Raw genomic sequence first — 19,762 nt, 5'->3', positions numbered from 1 at the left:
CTGTGTACAATGTTCTCTTGCTTCTACTCACTTCACTTAGCATCAGTTCATGTAGGTCTCTCTAGGCCTTTCTGAAGTTATCCTGCTGATTATTTCTTATAGAACAATATTATTCCCTAACATTCATAAACATATTCAGCTATTCCCCAACTGATGAGTACTCACTCAGTTTTCAGTTCCTTGCCACTACAAAAAGGGCTGCTACAAATATTTTTGCACATATAGGTCCTTTTCTCTTTTTTATGATCACTTTGGGTTATAAACCCAGTAGAGACACTGTTGGATGAAAGGATATGCTAAAATGAATTTTTAAAAAGACAAACACTAGGCATTTGGTATCTATTTACAACATTGTGATACATTAAAAAACAACTTTGTTCTTCTATGTTAAAACCAAAAGTCAACTTATATTTTTACCTGCTACAGATTTCCACTCGTAATTTATTTTTTATATAAGGAAACACTGGCCTGAGATAGTTAGTCCTCCAACCATCAAATCTTATTTATTTTATTGAATGTTTCCCAAATACATGTAAAATTTTTCACTAAAACATTAATTTTTTTATTTTGAATTCCAAATTCTTTCTCTTTTCTCTTCTTCAGAAGGAAATTTGACATAAATTATACATGTGAATCCTGCAATACATATTTCCATATTAATCATATTGCAAAAGAAAAGAGACAGGAAATTAAATTGTTTTTTTTTAAGTAGCCTTCTTGAGAAGAAGAAGAAGAAGGGAGAAAAAATAAAGTAAAAAGCACACATCAGAGGACAAAAGAAAACTTATAAGGAAGCAAAGAAAAATTGGAAATCTCTGAACACAGTATAGTATCTATCATATAGACTTTCTTGAAATAGAAATTTAATGCTTTATATTTTGAATCCTCTCATGTTCTGTAGTGCATATAACAATTTTTTTCTTCTTTTATTTTGTATTAAAGTTTAAAAGAAAAAAATGCTTCAGTCTGTAATCAACTCATCAATTCTCTCTTAGGAGGAAAATGGCATTTTTTTTTTTATCATGAGTCGTTGGAAATTGTCTTGGATCATTTATCAGAATAACTGAATCTTTCACAGATAATCATCCTTAACAATATTACTGTTAGTGTGTACAATGTTCTTTTGGCTCTGTTCATTTGACTTTGCAGGAGTTCAACTACCAAACTTCTTAAGGAAGAGAGGTATGAGTGAAGAAGCACCAGACAGCAATTCTGGGAATCTATGTTTTAGTCCTGGTTCTTTACCACTGACTTGCTATTTGGTTGTAGGCAATATTACATATGGCTTAAAATCTCAAATTTATCACTTTTTCAGTCTCTTTCTTGTCTTTACAAGGTCCTTCAAACCATGTGAATATCTATTTGGCAGCTGGTTAGTCAGACTTGGAGTATGGACTATTGCATTTTTTACTTTTGTTTGCAGTGCTTTGGTGACCTCAACAATCTTCAAATCTCCATTGTATATTTCCTCTATAAAACTTTTAATTGGATTGATAGCAATGGTAAACATCCTAATGGGTGTCTCCAGTGGTATTTTGGCTAGTGTTGATGAATTAACTTTTGGCAGCTTTGCTCAATATGGAGCATGGTGGGAGAATGGAATAGTTTGCAAATTACTGGTTTTCTGTCTATTTTTGCTTCAGAGACATCACTCTGGCAGCCCTTGAACTTGGGCTCTCTGTAAAATGCTCTGCAAAATTTGAAACCAAAGTATCTTTTTTCCAGCCTAAAAGCAATAATTCTGCTTTGCTTTCATTTGGCCCTGATCATTGCTACAGTTTCTCTGCTCAGTGGCAGTGAATATAGGGAATCTTCTCTCTGCTTGCCCCTGGCTTTTGGAGAATCCAGTACTACCAGTTTTATGGTAGTTCTGGTCTTGCTGAATTTCCTTTGTTTACTTGTGATGACCATCACCTATACTAAGCTCTACTGCAGTTTGGAAAAGGGAAAATTAGAAAATATTTGGGACTGTATAATGGTGAAGCATGTGGCTCTATTACTCTTCACCAATTGCATCCTTTATTGCCCTGTGACTTTTTTGTCCTTTTCCTCTCTGCTCACATTCATCACATTCATGATGTGAATGATGCTCACATCACCTCACATTCATCAGTACTGAAGTGATTAAATTTATTCGCTTGATGATTGTCCCTCTCCCAAAATCCACCTGTAAACTCACTGACATTGGGAATCAAAAATGAGCCTGAATGAATCTCATAGTGCCAGTTTGATTTTTTTGTCAGCAATGAATATTTTTTTTTTACCAGTATACCACAAATGGAAAAATTAAATGCTCTTCAAGGATTCACCATAAGTTTAAGCTACTTCTCCCTAAATTCATCTACAAAGAGTTTTAAAAGAAGATATTGACCCACAAAGTGGGTTCCAGAAGGCCTAAAATTTTTTAAAGTGTGGTTGAAGTGGATTAGAGAAAGGATGTCGAAAATCATCTTTGTTACTAAGCATAAAATATGACAAAGAGTATTCCGATTCTCCGGATTTATGCAGTTTTGTTTCTCTTCTATCTTTCCTAACAGGCTTCTTTCAGATCATTGCTTGATCTTAGAATGTAGAATGTTATTAACATGATCATATTTGGAGGGTATTTTATTTAGTTCTATTTGCCATGTCAGGCATTAGCATCTGGTTTAAATCCTTCAGGATGATAAAAGTGTATGAACTTTTAAGGTCAAATGAATTCAAATTATTATCAAGGAAATAAGGGGAAAATGGTTTCTGACTGACTTAATCCATCATTAACTCCTGATGTCCAAATCTGGGGTTTTAAGATCAAAGTTCATTGATGGCAATGGACATCCATATAAAGACAGTGAATGGATTTGAGGAGCTTCAAGTGGGAAGATGCTTTTAGCTAAAACTAAAGCAATGAGGTGTTTTGAGTTCATAGGCATGGTGGAAAGGTGATCTATTATAGCAGAAACTTATATTAAATCAGTCTACATGAGAAACTCAAACCTACTAAACACTAAAAGCTACAGCAATAAAACACCATGAAGCTAGAGAATGAGTCTGGACACCCTTTTGACTCCATGGATACATTTTCCTTTTGGTTAGCTTGATTGCTAGCTGCATTCCATCTGAGCTGCACTACTTGATGTCAGTGGCATTCCTTCTCTACTTTTCCACATTTAATACATGTGTGAAATGTTTTGAGAAGCAAAATAATAAAGCATGGGAAATTGAAAGATTCATTCATAGTTTCTTTTATCAGAATGTTATTAGTCCACTAGGTGGCATCCAAAACAAATAGTTGTTGGGTAATGTATTTTTTTATAAGCATGTTTGAAATATTTTGATCAGATGTTTTAATTTGAAATTGAAAAAAATACATTTATGAAATTTTTATAAGATTTGTAAATATAGAACTGTATTTATTATTACAATATGGTATAATAATCATATGGAACACAACAGTAAACCATGTCCAGTTGCAGCCTACTACTTAGCTATATTTCCTGCCCAATTATTGTCCTAAATTTATTATATGTGTATAATATATGTAAATATGTACTACCTGTAAATAGTTATGTACTTGCTTTTCTATTGGTATAAGAAATAAAATTTATAATAAAATGTGAAACTGAAAGCCAAGAGTATTTCAAATTTATCATGGACCACAAAAGCAGATGTACACTCTCTTATTTATTGGTGTGTAAGTATGGTTGCAATGAACAATGTTATCTCACACCAAGCCAACTGGAAATAGGAAACTTCATTGTTGTGGATATTTGAGATATGACTTGTGAGGTTTTTCACAGAATTTCACAATAAGTTTTTCACAGAATCAAATTAAAATGTCTTTGCTTTCTCTTAAAATGTTGCTGCTGATCCTGCTGTTGATGTTATTCTTATTTAATTATGGTTCATATATAATTTTACCAAAGAAAGTCATCATTACAGGCAATGGTTTTGGTAGCCAGGATCTTCCCTAGTCCTGAGATGTTTTAACAATGAAAGGGGGGAAGACCCACAATTAAAAGTACAAGGCTGCATGACAAATAAGAATATTAAAGATTCAATCTGTTCAGCCAAAGTACTTCTGTAAATTCTTTCTTTCAGTTTCATTATGTGACCATGGAAAGGCCAGAGCATGAGGACATATAATTCTCCAGGCCCATAGAAGGAAAAAAATCTACACACACACTGTTCTCTTTCAAATTCTTGTCAGCCAAGAAATCAAGGGATCTGAGAGATCTCTCAGAAGTAAACTCAGAAGGTCAGAAGGACCTTCATTTATCAAGCCCAAATGAGCTAAACTATGTAGGCCACTAGCCAAAAAAAAATTTTAGCTGTGATTCCTTTTCCTCTTCTTTTCAATAGAGACTGACATAATAAAGCAGCTCCATAGCACCAGAGAGAAATGATGGTTTTTTATCTGACTCAGAATTATCACAAGAATCAGTAATAACAAATTATTGAGCTACTTATTTCATCAGTCTTATTCAGGGGCAAGTCATGTCTTTCAGTTTGATTCTATTGACAGACACTCAAAGTGATCTCACATAACTTGATTTATCTTAAATTAAAACAAAGTTTTGTTTTGTTTTGTCTTCATTCAGATATCTGGAATCACTAGGTCTTCCATTGCTAAATGCCCAATGAGTCAATCCCTTTTACTCTTGGATAGCTATACCTCTTGAGAGTCCATTTTCCCTTACACTAAGAGTAACTCTGGCTCACTGTCTACTTTATTGCTAATAGTTCTGTCATCCAGAGCCAATAAGGACAAATTTAATCCCTTTTCTACATGAAAGCCCTTCAAATACTTAGAGACAGCTCTCATGAGCCTCCTGTGTCTTTGTTCTCTGACCCTCTTAGTACAGTGACTAGTTGCAAAACAGGTGTCATCTCTTGGTATATAGATTCCAAGAAATGCTCTAAATTGAAACATCTAAATTATGATGCTTTCATAAATGTTGGCAAATATGTCACAAAACAGTATTTTTAAAAATGGAGGAAATCTTGACTAAATTGAAAAAAATCCATGTTTAATTTGATTTCAGTAAAAACTATGTTCAAATCCTGTCTCTTACACTTCCTTCTCTTAGCTATATGATGATAAACCTTCAGAGAGGTTGATAAACCTCTCTGAATCTGTTTTCTCATCAATAAAAAAGTATAATAATAGACAAGACACCTCCACAAGGCTATTCCAAAGCTCAAATAAGGTAATATAAATTAAAAGTGCTTGGCAAATTTGAAAATGCTAAATGAATGTCAATTATTTGTTGTTATTGAACCATCAAAGGAGTCTTAGAGATCATCTAATCCAGTCTCTTCATTTTACAGATAAAGTGATTAGGACCCAGAAAGGTTATGTGACAACAGATTCAAGATCACACAGTGGCAGAAAAAAAGGTGTGAAATTAGGTCCTGCAATTCAAAATCCATCACTCTTTTCATACTAACATATTCCCAACTAGAAGAAAATGAAAGGCATAACATTTTGAAATTTCAAATATACCAAAATTTTGCTAATTAAACTAATAAACTTCTTTGTTTCTTTACATTCTCCACTAATTTCTCTGATTAAACAACAAACTGTTCTTTGCATTCTATTTTATTTTTTAAAAGAATTTAAAATAGGTTTTGAATTTTATGATAATTCTTGTACAAAAACGACAGGTTCTTTTGGGTAATAAATATTTTAGCAAATTTTACCATAGAAGAAAAGTGTAGTTTTCTTTTCATTTGAAACTACAAAAATTCTAATATCTTGAAAGTTATAAAATTATAGCTAATTAATTATTTTTGTTTTTAACTTCTCATTGCTTCTGGCCTTAGGAACCCATTAACCAGCATGAAAATTTGAGACCTGAAAAGGAAAGAGGGGGCTCATTTTGACCTCATTCACTTTATTCCTATTCTTTAATATAGCAAACTTTATGTTTCAGCTTTGCAGATAAAAGAGAATTCTTCTCTCTAGGTCATTAAACTCAGAACAATCTTTGTCTTATCAATATTTGGAGAGCCAAAATACACACACATAGACACACACACACACACACACACACACACACACACACACACATAATGATTTTCTCTCCACTCAGGTTGTAGGCTCTGGTTATTTTATTGTTCTCCACATAAAAGAGAGGGTTCTGAAAATATCCATCTCTGATCCACACAGCCCCATTATTCAGTGAAATTTCTGCTTAGTTTTGACTCGTGAACCTTCTGTGTAAGATGAAGAGTATTTCAGACACCATCTCTGATATGTAATGTTGCATGAATCTTTCTGGGTGGGAAAGCACCAACGACAAATAGATATGACTAACTGGAAAAGCATTTTGGAATAAAAATTTCCAACTATAGGGCACATTTGGATAACTATGTTTCACTCTGGCTACCACCTTTTAAAAGGGATATTAATGAGACAAACTAAAAGAAGATGGTTCAGAGGATGTAGATTCTAGACACTATAACATCTATTATTTTGTTCTATCCTCACAATGAGTCTGAGAGATAGATACAAATATTTTCTTACTTCATAGATAAGGAAACTGAAGCAGGAATTGTTAAGTGACTCCCAAGGTCACATAACTAGTAAGTTATTGAGGCCACAGCCAGGTCTAGCCCTCTTCCCCCCTATACCACCCAGCTTAGGAAACTAAGGAAAACATGTCATAAAGCTGAAGGAACTGGGAAGCTTAAGGAAGAAAAAAGTAAGAAATATATGGTACTTTGGCTTTCAATGAGCGTGATTTCATCATTCCACCCACAGTGGTGCAAAACACTACACATCCACATCTTCTAATTCTGTGGGACTCTGGTCCATGTGATCCCATTAAGTGTTCCTAAAGAATCTTCTTCTAGGTTTATTAACATGATAGTTGTCTTTAAAGTATTTAAATATTTTAAGTATTTAAGTATTTAAAGGACTACTAAATAAAAGAAGTTGTATTTCATCTGTCCAAAGGGCAGAACTAGAGGAATGAAGAGAAGTCACAGGAAGAAATGCATTGCTTCAAGGTAAGCAAGAAGGTTCAAACTAAAGCTGCCCATCAGTAGAATTTATTATTAGGGTGGCTATTGGAAAATATTGGATGCCATTCTCCAAAGTCTCTTCCAACTCTTTCTTTTTCTTTTAGAAAGTATTTCTGCCTAAGAAAAAGAGTGAATCTTCTTTTTAAGTTTAACAGAAGAGCATGGGAAGGCCAGTGATCAAGAGAAAATCTTTTAAATCAGTATTTTGAGGATCATCTTAATTAATAAATCTATGAATCTTATAAAGACCATGCAATAATCATAAATAACTGAATGTTATATAGACCATCCAATGACATTGATAAGGAGTACAGATCAAGATATTAAATCTAATTCTTAAAGATTCCGAATATGATAACAAGAAAGTCATTGACTGGAAACAATTCACAACTTTAGCAAAGTTGCAGGATATAAAATAAATCCACACAAATCATCAGCATTTCTATATATTATGGACAAAGCCCATCAACAAGAAATAGAAAGAGAAATTCCATTTAAAATTACTATAGACAAAATAAAATACTTGGGGGTCTCTACCTGTCAAAACAAACCCCAAAACTATATGAACACAATTACAAGATACTTCTTACACAAATAAAAGCATATCTAAACAACTGGGAAATATCAATTCTTCATGACTAGGTGAAGCTAATATAAAAAAAAATGACAATTCTGCCTAAATTGGTCTATTTATTCAGTGCCATACCAATCAAACTGCCAAAATAATAATAAAATTCATCTGGAAGAACAAAAGATCAAAAATATCAAGGGAATTAATTTTAAAAAATTAAATTAAAAATACAAACATTTGATACTGGCTAAGAAATAGAGTGGTGGCTCAATAGAAACAGATTAGATACACAAGACTCAATAATCAAGACCTATAGCAATCTAGTATTTCATAAACCCCCAAACTCTAGCTTCTGAAATAAGAACTCACTATTTGACAAAAATTTCGGAGAAAATTAGAAAATAATGTCAGAAACTTGGCATAGACCGACATCTCACACCCTATACCAAAATAAGGTCAAAATGAATACATGATTTGGGTATAAAGAATGATAGCATGAACAAATTATGAGAACAAGGGATAACTTACCTGTCAGATCTTTGGAGAAGGGAGGAATTTATGACCAAAGAAGAACTAGAGCACATTACAAAAAGCAACTTTGATTAAATTAAATTTAAAAGGTTTTGCACAAACAAAATCAACAAAAACAAGACTAAAAAGGAAGTACAAAGCTGGGGAAAAATCTTTACAGCCAAAATTTCTAATAAAAGTCTCATTTCTAAAATGTATAAGAATATAGTCATTCCCCAATTGATAAATGGTCAATGAACAGACAATTTTCAGATAACGAAATTAAAGTCACTTATAGTTACATGAAAATGCTCTAAATCACTATTAATTAGAGAAATGCACATTTAAAACAACTCCGAGGCACTACCTCACACCTCTCGGATTGACTAAGATGACAGAAAAAGATAATGATAAATGTTGGAGGGCATGTGGGAAAACTGGAACACTAATGCATTGTTGGTGAGGAGTCTATGTCCCCCCAGATTTCATAGGGAATGTGGGAGGGTCTGGAGAGGAACACAAAGAGATTATTTGGAGGTTTGAGCAGAGAGAATTGGGCTCCCAACTTCACCATCAAATCTCTCCCCACTAACGGGGTGGGACAGGAAGCGATAATTAAAAATGAATGTGAAAACAATAGGTCCCCCAACAGACAAGGCAGGGGGAGAGTTTCCAAGAAGTTCCGATGTCTCCTGTCAATTCCCATCACCTTATTGGGGGGAGGGGGGAAGGCGGGGCAAGCAGGACCCAAATGCAGGAGCAGAACAGAAAGAAGGCCCGTATCAAAGAGAAACAAATGGGCATACCTGCTATGTCCAAAGCAACCCTGGGTTTGGCAGTGGTGATAGAGCAGAGGGAGCCATAGCCGAACCCAGGCCCCATCCAGTCCAGGTATTGAGAGGTCCAGAGGGCAAGACAGGAGGGCATGGCCCTCCCCTTCCCTGGACAGTTGCTCTTTCAGTGTCCTTCCTATTTGCATGTAGGGTAAGGGTCTGGAGGCTGACATTTCAGAGGGCAATTCCTCACCCAGTGGCCATGCCTTTTGCACCTAAAGCACAAGCCCTGGGGCTCCTTGGAAATAGCAGCAGCCAGAATCTGGGCCTGCTCTATGTTCTTTGCTCTGGCCCTTCAATCCTCCTCTCCATCCCTATTATTGAATACCCCAAAGATGACTTCCAAAACTCAGTCATGGGAGTCAGGGGCCCCAGAGCCAATTTCTGTAGCTTCTGTATTATATCTGGGGAAGATTGATTGATAAAATGCATGCCAAGGACAGTGGTTGTTAGGATTCTGGGTGGAGGGAAGAATTTTACATTTTGGCGTCCAAATGTGGGACAGATACGATCCTGATTTCAGTGGAAAAGTCTCCTTGACCCAGAAATTAGGGTGAGTACAAAAATAGACAAGGAAACTTTGTTAAAGAGCTAAACTAGTACTTCAGCTAAAATGGGATAGATGTTTAGAAAACAGCCTTCTTTTCCAATTCAAGGAAAATGTGTAGACATTGTTAGACTTATGAAAAGCCAAGGTTTGATTATAATTTGGGAGCAGATCACTGAACTTTTAGAAACTGTACAGTACACATCTCCTTGGTTCTCTATGGAAAAAGAATTGGATCTAGAGGAATGGAAATTAGTAGGAGAGCAAGTATGTCAATTCTCCAATGAAAATTGACCTGACTCATTTCCAAAAACACACTTAGTACATATAATTTAATACAACTGGCTTTAAGAAATTAAATAAATGTTAGAATAAAGAAAAAGAAGAAAGAGCAGGAGAGAGAAGTGCCAACTAAACTAAGTGAAAAGTATGAAGAATCAGATAAGAATGGAATTAAGTACAATTTTAAGTGTGGTGCTTCACAGCAGGAGAAATTAGGTCATTCCCCATCCCCTGACTTACCTCCCTCATTAACCCTTCATAAGTGGAGGGAGAAGAAGGAGGGGGAAAGGCAGTAACACATTCGTTGGCACCACCTATGAAGCAGCCTATGACAAGATTACAAAAAAGCATTGGTCAAGGCAAAAAATGAAGTTCAGAATGTATCTGATTTTATAAATGCATACCCTGTGATTGAAGAGCTTGACTCTTCAGGTCAAAAAAAGAGAAGATACATTCCTTTTGATTTGGAAAAAATTAAGGATTTGAAAAAAGGTTGCACTCTTTATAGGGCTACATCATCTTATGTTAAGATGTTACTAGATAATTTGGCTTATGAAATTCTAACTCCTTGTGATTGGAAATCCATAGCAAAGACATGTTTAGAACCTGGACAAAACTTCTTGTAGCTTTCGGAGTATCATGAATTATGTAGGATTCAAGCCCAATGCAATAAGCAAACTGAGTGATACAAATCACTTTTGACCAACTAGCAGGTGAAGTTCAGTATGCAGAGAATTCAGAACAGATTAATTACCCCATAACAGCTTATGAACAAATTGCTACTGCTGCAACAAAAGCTTGGGGTTCCCTCCCAGAGAAAGATCGGGGGGAAGCCTTCATAAAAATAGAGCAAGGTCCCAATGAACCCTTTGCAGATTTTGTGGGACGTTTGCAAACAGCTGTCACAGGAACTATTGGAGAAAATGCAGCTACAAGAATTATGGTAAGACTAAGGAATTATGATAAGGCTAAGGAAAATACCAATGAGGTTTGCAGAAGAATTATATGGGGACTACACAAAGATGCTCCTTTAGAGGAGATCATAAGACACTGAATCACAGTGGACACAAATGCTTATTATACCCAGACTATGATGAATATGGAAAGGCAGGGTCTCTCTTGGCAAGGAACTTCTAGAGAAAATCGTCAGTGTTTTCAGTGTGGAAAAATAGGACATCTGAGAGCTCAGTGTAGATATAAAGTGAGAGGACAGGGTGAGAGAATAAAACCCAAAATCCTGTGTCCAAAATGCCACAAGGGCTTCCACTGAGTCTCAGAATGTAGATTGACCCAAGGAAATGAGAGGCAGGGCCCACCTCCAAGATATTATACAAAGACAGGTGGGGCATGATGACAGCTAAGTTTACACCCAGAGAGTCTTTAAACGTTCAGGACTCTGATGTGATCAATCAGCAAAAAAGCAATCCGATGGCCAAAAAGGATTACATGATCAACCATCCAAAAAGCAATCAGATGGCAGAAAGGGATTATATGATCAATCAGCAGAAAAGCAATCAGATGGCAGAAAGGGATTATAATTGTAGAGAATATATAGATTCCCTTTGAACTATTTCTAGGATTTATGGACATGCATAATTCCTCATGTTGATTCATGTTATTTGTTACTTCACTACTAGCCTTTGTTATATTACTATGTGCTTATGTAATTTATGTAATATGTGTAATACCTCCCATATTGATGGATTTATGTATACCTGTTTCAAATGAGCCCTTTCAGAAACCTGCTAATCTGATTTGATTTCTCATTTCCTTGGGTGTTTTCATCTCCCTTCCTGAGCAGTCAGAGAGGATGTAACCATCTCCTTTTATGGTATTTTTACTCCTTTTTTGAGCAGTCAGGGAAGACATGATCACTTCTTTTTGGGGGTTCTCACCTTCTTTTTTTTTTATTTAATAGCCTTTTATTTACAGGATATATACATGGATAACTTTACAGCATTAACAATTGCCAAACCTCTTGTTCCAATTTTTCACCTCTTACCCCCCCCACCCCCTCCCCTAGATGGCAGGATGACCAGTAGATGTTAAATATATTAAAATATAAATTAGATACACAATAAGTATACCTGACCAAAACGTTATTTTGCTGTAGAAAAAGAATCAGACTCTGAAATATTGTACAATTAGCTTGTGAAGGAAATCAAAAATGCAGGTGTGCATAAATATAGGGATTGGGAATTCAATGTAATGGTTTTTAGTCATCTCCCAGAGTTCTTTTTCTGGGCATAGCTAGTTTAGTTCATTACTGCTCCATTAGAAATGATTTGGTTGATCTCGTTGCTGAGGATGGCCTGATCCATCAGAACTGGTCATCATATAGTATTGTTGTTGAAGTATATAATGATCTCCTGGTCCTGCTCATTTCACTCAGCATCAGTTCATGTAAGTCTCTCCAGGCCTTTCTGAAATTATCCTGTTGGTCATTTCTTACAGGTTCTCACCTTCTTGAGAAGTCAGGGAGGTCATGACCACCTATGTTCTAAATTAAAAGAAAGTGGGAGATGTTAGGATTCTTACAAGGTGCTAAGTCACTGAAATTGATAGAGACAATAATTATCTAATTTAGCATGGTTCAATATGATTGATCTGATCCTACAAGGAGATGTTACAGGCCAGAACTTGAAACAAGGTACTAAGTGGAATTGAGGAGATAGTGGTTAAATCTAGTTTAGCATTGATTTAATCCTACAACAAATAATGGTTTCCTAAGGATATAATGATTAGTGTGTACTCAGTGTACAGCATATATGCAAGAAGCTCTCAGGGCCAGACACAGAAGCCCACTAGAAGCTTTGAGCCTCAGCCAGGATTTAGTCAAGGAGATTCACAAGACAGAGAAGGCAGCTTAAGCTCTTGGAACAAGGAGAGAGATAGGCCTCTATTAAAGCTAACTGGACCCCAGGAAAAGAGACAAGACTTTGAAGGAGATGATAAAGGATTTGTACTTTTAACTCCTGGCTGCATTTGGGGTGATTATACTAAACTGAAAGGAAGGCTGCCTCCAGAAACCCCCCAAAAAACCCATTCCCAGAGAACATTATATTTTAGAAAAGAATATTATAAGTGGTCCCCTCTGGAGAAGTGGGGTCCAGAATAGTATATTTCCTCATGGTCTCTATAAGGCGACCATGAAAGAGGGCAGGGTTTTCCTCAGCTGCTTGGGTGATCTCTCTAAGCTTATCATAATTCACCTGCTTTTTAATCCCCTTTTTCATGTCCTCAATGAGGCAGGTTAGGAGATGATCCCTCTTCTCTCCGTCCTGCTCCCGTCCTGATAGTTCCACCTGGGGTCTGACACAGGCATGGCTATGGCCCCTGCTTGATATCTACCAGGGGAGGAAGGAACCATGCCATCCCCAAACTTCTGGACCAGGTCCCAGATCCTCCTTTTCTCCTCTATGGTATAACAAGAAGAGATAATAATATTAATATCTCTCTAGGACAGACTGTCCTGGAAGGTAATGGCTTTAAACCCCTCAATATACTTGGTGGGGTCCTCAGAGTATCTGCCCAGTTTCTCCTTAATTTAGGGAAGATTTGACATGGAGAAGGGCATCTGCACTCTAAGAGTTCCCTCTCCCACCCCAGGGTCGGCCACTTCCCTCAAGGGGCAGAGTTTAGAGGAGGTAGCCAATCAGGGTCTTGAGCAACAGTTGTGGCTGAATCAGGCTCGTGGAGAAGAGTAAGAGAAAGATAGAGGCTTGAGGGCAGGGAGGCCTTAGAAGGAAATAGGAGGGAATGGGATGAGGAGAAGGAATCGCTGCTTCTTGTCTGAGAAGGATTAAGTAGTAGGGTAGTCCCAGAATCTGGCTCTGGGGAGAGGGGAATTAGATAGCGTGGGATCCAAGGTCCCTTTTCTGATAAGGGGGCAGCTCTGGAGATGATTTGGGAGCATTCTGCTGAGGGCCGCAGGGCCAGGGCAGATGCTCCTTGAAACCCCAAAGGAGTAGAAATGAGGGGATCATTCAGGTGATCAGTGTCTATCTTCAGTTCCCCCATAGTAAACTTAACTAGCAACATTCTGCAATTAAACCTTAATTTAGGATCCTGAGACAGATCCATGAAGGCCTGAATATAGGGAACCTCAGTCCATCTACCCTGACTCCTGCAAAATAAGTCCAGTTCCCTAATAGTAGTGAAATTGATTGAGCCGTTAATTGGCCATGCCTCCTGGTTGTCTAACTTACATTGGCCAGACAGTATTGCAAAAATACATGAGCTTTTTCGATTTTAAATCTCTCAAGCTGAATTTATCCTTATTTTTTAAAAGACAGCCTAAAGGAGAATCTTTAGGATTGGAGGAAGGAAGCTGACCCATCCTGCCACAAGTCCTAAGCTTTCCAATTCTATAGCTCTCATCTGCTCTAGGCATCCCCAGAGAGACAGAAAGATGTGACAAAAGCTCTCCTCAGTAAGATGGCTATTTGTCATCCTGCAGAAGTTTGTCTGTCCAAGCGTCCTTGAAGAGACAAATCTGCACGAGCACAAGGCTCCAGACAGCTCCAAGTGTGTGCCCCAAGGAAGTCAAGCTGTCCTTTGCTATATATAGAAAGGGTGGTATGGTGGGCTTACCTCAGTTGGAAAGACCCTCATAGATGAAAATCTCATGGAAGAGCCACCAAATGATGAGGGTTGAGGGTACCAAAGAAGAGGTGAGGCAGGAATGGGTGAGGTCAGCTGTCCAAACCGCGAGTTCCTGGCAAAAGAATTTTGCTAAATCCAAAGGCTATGGTAAAAAGCTTTATTGTTAAAGAAAACACCAAGAGGGGCTCTCTTGATGGGCATATCATTCTCAAGAGAGAAGTGATCTGCAAAAGGTCATTTTCTGAAGACCCATTTTATGTATGAGTCTGAGTCTCAAGTGTATGTGATATCTTGCCTGTAGTCATGACTTCCTTCAAGAGAGCTTATCTTGCTCCAGAGGATGCAAGACCATTTGGGTTTTGTTGGTGATTTTACATTATTTTACAGGGCTGACTCAGATCAAGCAGAGTTTTACTCTCATCACACATACACATACATCACACATATACATACACATAATAAAAACCATGTGAACAATTCCAGATTTTTCTTGTTTGGTTCATCCAGTTAATTATAAAAATAAAATAAAGCTAAGAATGAAAAATACATCATTAAATTCTTTAAATAGAAATGAATTATATATTTATTATAAAATAATCCATTTCTATTTAAAGAACTTAATTTTTGTATAACTCTGATACATATTTTATTCAGTCTAAATCTCTAATTCTTGATACGAAAGAAATATGTTCAATTACCATTTATGATCAAATCTTTCTAATCAACTTAGCAGTTCATCTGATGTAATAAACCACCATAAAAGTCAAAAAGTAACCATAAAGATATTATCCACATAAATAAACATTCTTGTGTTTTCTCTGTTTTTTTTTTTTTTTTTTAAACAAGAATTAAGGGTTAGAGAAGAGCTTTGATCTTAGGTAGAGCAAGTACCATTGTTTCCTATTAGCAATGAATTGCTTTTGGAAGAATGAGAATTCCTGGTATGACTTTTTGTTAGAATAATAAAAAAAAGATTGTGCAGATTTGTTTGCCACTAGAATTTGGGGTGCCCTTAAAGTCACTATTGTTTTAAATGTGGAATATTTAGTAAAGAGGAAGAGCTAAAATGTTTTCCATGCTTGTTAAAAGAACCTAATTCTGAGATCAATGTGATGAGGGATGAGGGTACCAATGAAAAGGATAGGCAGGAGTGGGTGGGGTTCCTTCTCTCCAAAGCCCAACTTCTGAGGGAAAGAGTTCGCTAAACCCAGAGGCTATGGTAAAAAGGCTTTATTGTTAAGGAAACACCAAGAAGGATTCTCTTGGCTGGTATATCATTCTCAAGGAAGAAGTGATCTGCAAAGAGTCATTTTTTGAAGACTCATTTTATGTATGAGTCTAAGGGTTGTCTCAGATAAATGTGAAATCTTGCCTGGAGTTGTGACTTCCCCCAGGAAAGCTTATCTTTCTCTGAGAGGATGCAAGACCATTTGGGTTTGTAGATCAAAGAAGCCATTTTTTGTGATTTTACATAATTTTACAGGCTCACTCAGGTCATACAGAGTTTACTCTCATCAAATGGAGATGGAAAACAGCTATCCTACATAGTTAACCTTTGCAAATCAAGAATTCATTTTGTTTGAGTATGGAAGAGCATAGGAAGAAGATGACTACATGTTAAATAATAGCTAGTATTGATATAACACTTTAAAGTTCTCAAAGGTTTATATATCTTAATTGATCATCACAAATACCCCTTTTGAGGCAGAAGTTCTTATGTACTCATCTTTCATATCTCTCAACCATCTCTGAAGAAGTTTCTCCTCCATACTCAGGAGGCTACTAAACTGTTCTCAGTTTCTTCATCTATAAAATGGATAGAATGGACCAAATATTTTGAAATCAATTTTCTTGCTTGGGGACACCCCATACCAATGAACTCATAGGTCCAATTCCTATCCCTCTCTGTTTCATATATCCCTCCATGTCTCACAAGGATATTGCAAATACACTCAGATAATCCATTGATATGTGATCTCATCAGTTTTCCCTCAAATCATGAAGGTCAAAAACATCCATGCTTGCCTGTCTTATGTAACTTTCAAACATGTCTTCCCATTAGTTCACCAAAGTGAGTCTACCAAAAGGTGAGAGGCTTTCCTATCTTTTTTCTCCCCAGTGATGGAAGAGTGCCCGTGGAGCATTCTAGCCATTCATACATCATCCAATGCTTTTGCTGTATAAGATAACATATTATCATCATGTCAGTTTTCATTGAGGAAACTGTTATCCTTCTAATTATTCAGATTCTCAAATTGAATCCTCTTTGATGTTTTCCTCTCCCTCATTTCTCTGTTCAATTAGTTGTCAGATCATGTGGCTTTCCTAAGTGTGATCTAAGTGTGCCACAAGTATGTGGCAGAGGTAGAATATGAATCCAGGCCATTCAACTGGCTTAAAATTCATTGCTCTTTCCATTTTAACATAATTTGACATCTATTCTCTGAAACAAAGAAGGATAACTTAATATCTCTTCAATGTAATTGTCCCTCACACATTGTAGAGGGCAGGAACACTGAAAAGGTATACTTAAGGCTCAGTATGATTGATTTAATCCTACAACAAGATATTAACTCCGAGGAATTGATGAGACAATTGGTTCCCTAGTGATATAATAATTGGCTGATACTCAATATAATCAATTGATATAATTATAATAGAGTATTTAAGAGGTCAGAGTCAGACCAAAGTCAGAGCAGACACTGAGATGTACAGACTGTTGACTGGCTGGCTGACTGACACTGCTGGTGCAGACTGGGAGACTGTAGGAGACAATAAAGACTTTGGACTTTATTCCTGACTATTCTCCTGGTGATTATTCTGCTGAGACCAAGGCTATTCCCAAGGCCCTCTAGAAAGCTAGCCAGAACATTACATATAGTCCTTTGAAATCCTTTCGTATGAGAGTTAAACATCTCCAATTTAAAGAACTATAAAATCTCAATTAGATGAGCTTTCAGAGGTCATTTGATCTTAAATTGAAATTGGTTCCATAATATGTCTGATAAATGTACATTCACTCTCCACGGACCTTCCCTAATTCAGAATTTACTCTTCTTAAGGTGACTTATTCTATTTTGGGGTGTGATCCAGTTGCTAAAAAGCTTTTCCTTATATAAAACTTATAAAACTTAAATCTTCGACTTCTCTGAAGCCCAGGAGAGCAAGTAAAAAAAATTCCTTTGATTTTTAAAACTACTCTTCTATAGGGTCAGCATCCTTAATTTCTCTGATTAGATAATTTAGTCTTTTTCTTATCCTTGTTCTCCTACATCCCTAAGTCTACACACAAATGTACACTAGTTGTACTACAGTTTTTTAGTGTAATGTCAGAGAAACTGAGGCAAGACAAAGATGAGATGTATAATATTTTAATAGTGGAGAATTGGGGCTAGCAAAGCCAGTTGGCTGGATGGGACTCTTGTCTCAAAGCATCCAGCACCCAGCAAGTAATTCCAGAAATTTTTATAGGGCTCCAGCTATAAGGAGAAAAAAGACAAGGGGAAAGGGACAGAGCACTAGGTGAGTGGAAATTCCAGGAAAAAACCATAAATTCAGATAAGTTGGGGGTCAAGAGCAGGAGAATGGAAGTCTGAACCAAAAAGATAGTGAGTACTACCCAAGCCTTTGAGATAAGCCATCTGGAGTTTTATAATTCTTTGGAATGTGAGAGTAGTCAGAGCTTTGAGGCCTCAATTTTCTCAGTCTCAATGGGGCAAGGAAAGCGAGGATGTCCACCAGGGAAACTGAGGCAGAACAATTCAGGGAAACTGAGGTATTACAATTGTTATTCTTCCTAAAATATATCAATCACACCTAATAATAATAATCTAGATAACATCTGATCAAGACAGAATATAGTAAGTGCTAAATTTGTTAAGTTGTTTTTGAGCAGGCCTCTTTAAAATAAAGAGACCTTTTTGCTTTCCTTAATATTTTTCACAAACCTTAATTTCTAGTTCAAAGAGGCTTAGAGAGAACTTAAAGAGAAGCCAAGATTCTTATGCTGGAATTCTTAGTCTTCATATTAGCCATATGAGTGAACTTGGACAAACTATAAGCAAGACAGTGAGCCCAGGACATTTCCCTAAGTCATCAAAGCTTAAAGGGGTATGCTTTGTCCTCTGGGATGTGCAGATCCTATACTTCTTGGTCCTTTTCTGTCCCATCTCCCTTTAGATCTACAATATGGCTTCCCTTAACCATCACCCAAATGAGTAAATAAAACATGAGGCCACTGCCAGTAAACACACTGGGCCCATGATCCATGTACACCAATCCACACCCCCACTGAATCCATGATCTATGTACAACTACCCCCAAAAGTCTTATCACAGTAATATCTCTCTCTCTAGGACTTTGTAGCATGTAAGTCTTCATTAGATCATTTTGCTAAAACTTGGAAGTGAAAAGACTCACTTTCTGGGGTAAATTATCTAGATTAGGAATTATTCACACCCATTGGTCCTTTTCCACAATGCCTACCTTTAGACTATTTCATTGTTTTCCTAACACTTTGTCCCAAGATTGAAGGGACCCAAGCAGTTGAAGCTTCAATTACAAGGTATTAAGTCAGTGGAATTGATAGAGACAATAATTATCTAATTTAGCATGGTTCAGTATGATAGATTTAATCCTATAAGGAGATGTTATGGACCAGAACTTGAAAGAAGGTACTAAGTGGAATTGAGGAGACAATGATTAAATCTAGTTTAGCATTGATTTAATTTCCTAGTGATATAATGATTGGTTTGTACTCAAGGTGGGGCATATAAGGAGAAACTCTCAGGACCAGAAAGACAAGCACACTAGAAGCTCGCAGAGGCTGAGATAGATTCATTTCATCATCCATCTTTGTAGTGTCTGGAGGCTGAAGGCTGGAACATAAACCCTTGGACTCAGACAGATTCATCCCATCTCATACTTCCTTGGTGGCAGGTTCTCCTCCTACCCTTTCCCACTGAAACCAAGGCTTCGGAAGGCCTCCAGAAAATTAGCCAAGCAGGACTTTGAAAGAGACAATAAAGGATTTGGACTTTAACACCTGGCTACTTGTGTGGTAATTACTGAACTGAAAGGAAGTCTGCCTCCAGAGACCTCAAGAAAACCTCAATAGAGAACATTACATTTTAAAAGAGAATATTACAGGATTAAATGTAAGTAATCTTGGGTCCTGGCTCTCAAAGGATAAGTAACCTTCTCCCTTCTCCCTAAAGGAGCATGTTTTTTTCAGTACTTCCAGAGCTCACTTGATCTTTGGCAACGTGTGACCCTAATGCCAACGCTATGCATTTATTCTTTTGCCTAAGGTGATGAAAACATCCAAGAGTAACTCTTGAAATGACCCACTGAACCTAAATTAGAATTAGCCACTTCCTCTTATTTGTAGTTTCCTAGTCATGAATC

General features: G+C 36.8%; 1 protein-coding gene across 1 annotated transcript in view; it reads left to right on the top strand.

Moving 5' to 3' along the window:
• Positions 1 to 2,201, top strand: part of LGR5 (leucine rich repeat containing G protein-coupled receptor 5) — a gene marked incomplete at its 5' end in the record, with an annotated part of 67,604 nt that extends 65,403 nt beyond the window's left edge. Inside the window, 5 exon segments of the mRNA XM_031940163.1 lie at positions 1,336 to 1,608; positions 1,611 to 1,646; positions 1,649 to 1,716; positions 1,718 to 2,060; positions 2,098 to 2,201. Coding sequence (XP_031796023.1) covers positions 1,336 to 1,608; positions 1,611 to 1,646; positions 1,649 to 1,716; positions 1,718 to 2,060; positions 2,098 to 2,201 — 824 coding nt within the window.
• Positions 2,202 to 19,762: the final 17,561 nt, after the last annotated feature.

The sequence above is a fragment of the Sarcophilus harrisii genome, chromosome 5 (assembly GCF_902635505.1).
Source record: "Sarcophilus harrisii chromosome 5, mSarHar1.11, whole genome shotgun sequence".
NCBI lineage: Eukaryota > Metazoa > Chordata > Mammalia > Dasyuromorphia > Dasyuridae > Sarcophilus > Sarcophilus harrisii.
Note: the sequence above shows the minus strand (reverse complement) of the source record. Positions and strands in the feature narration are given on the sequence as shown.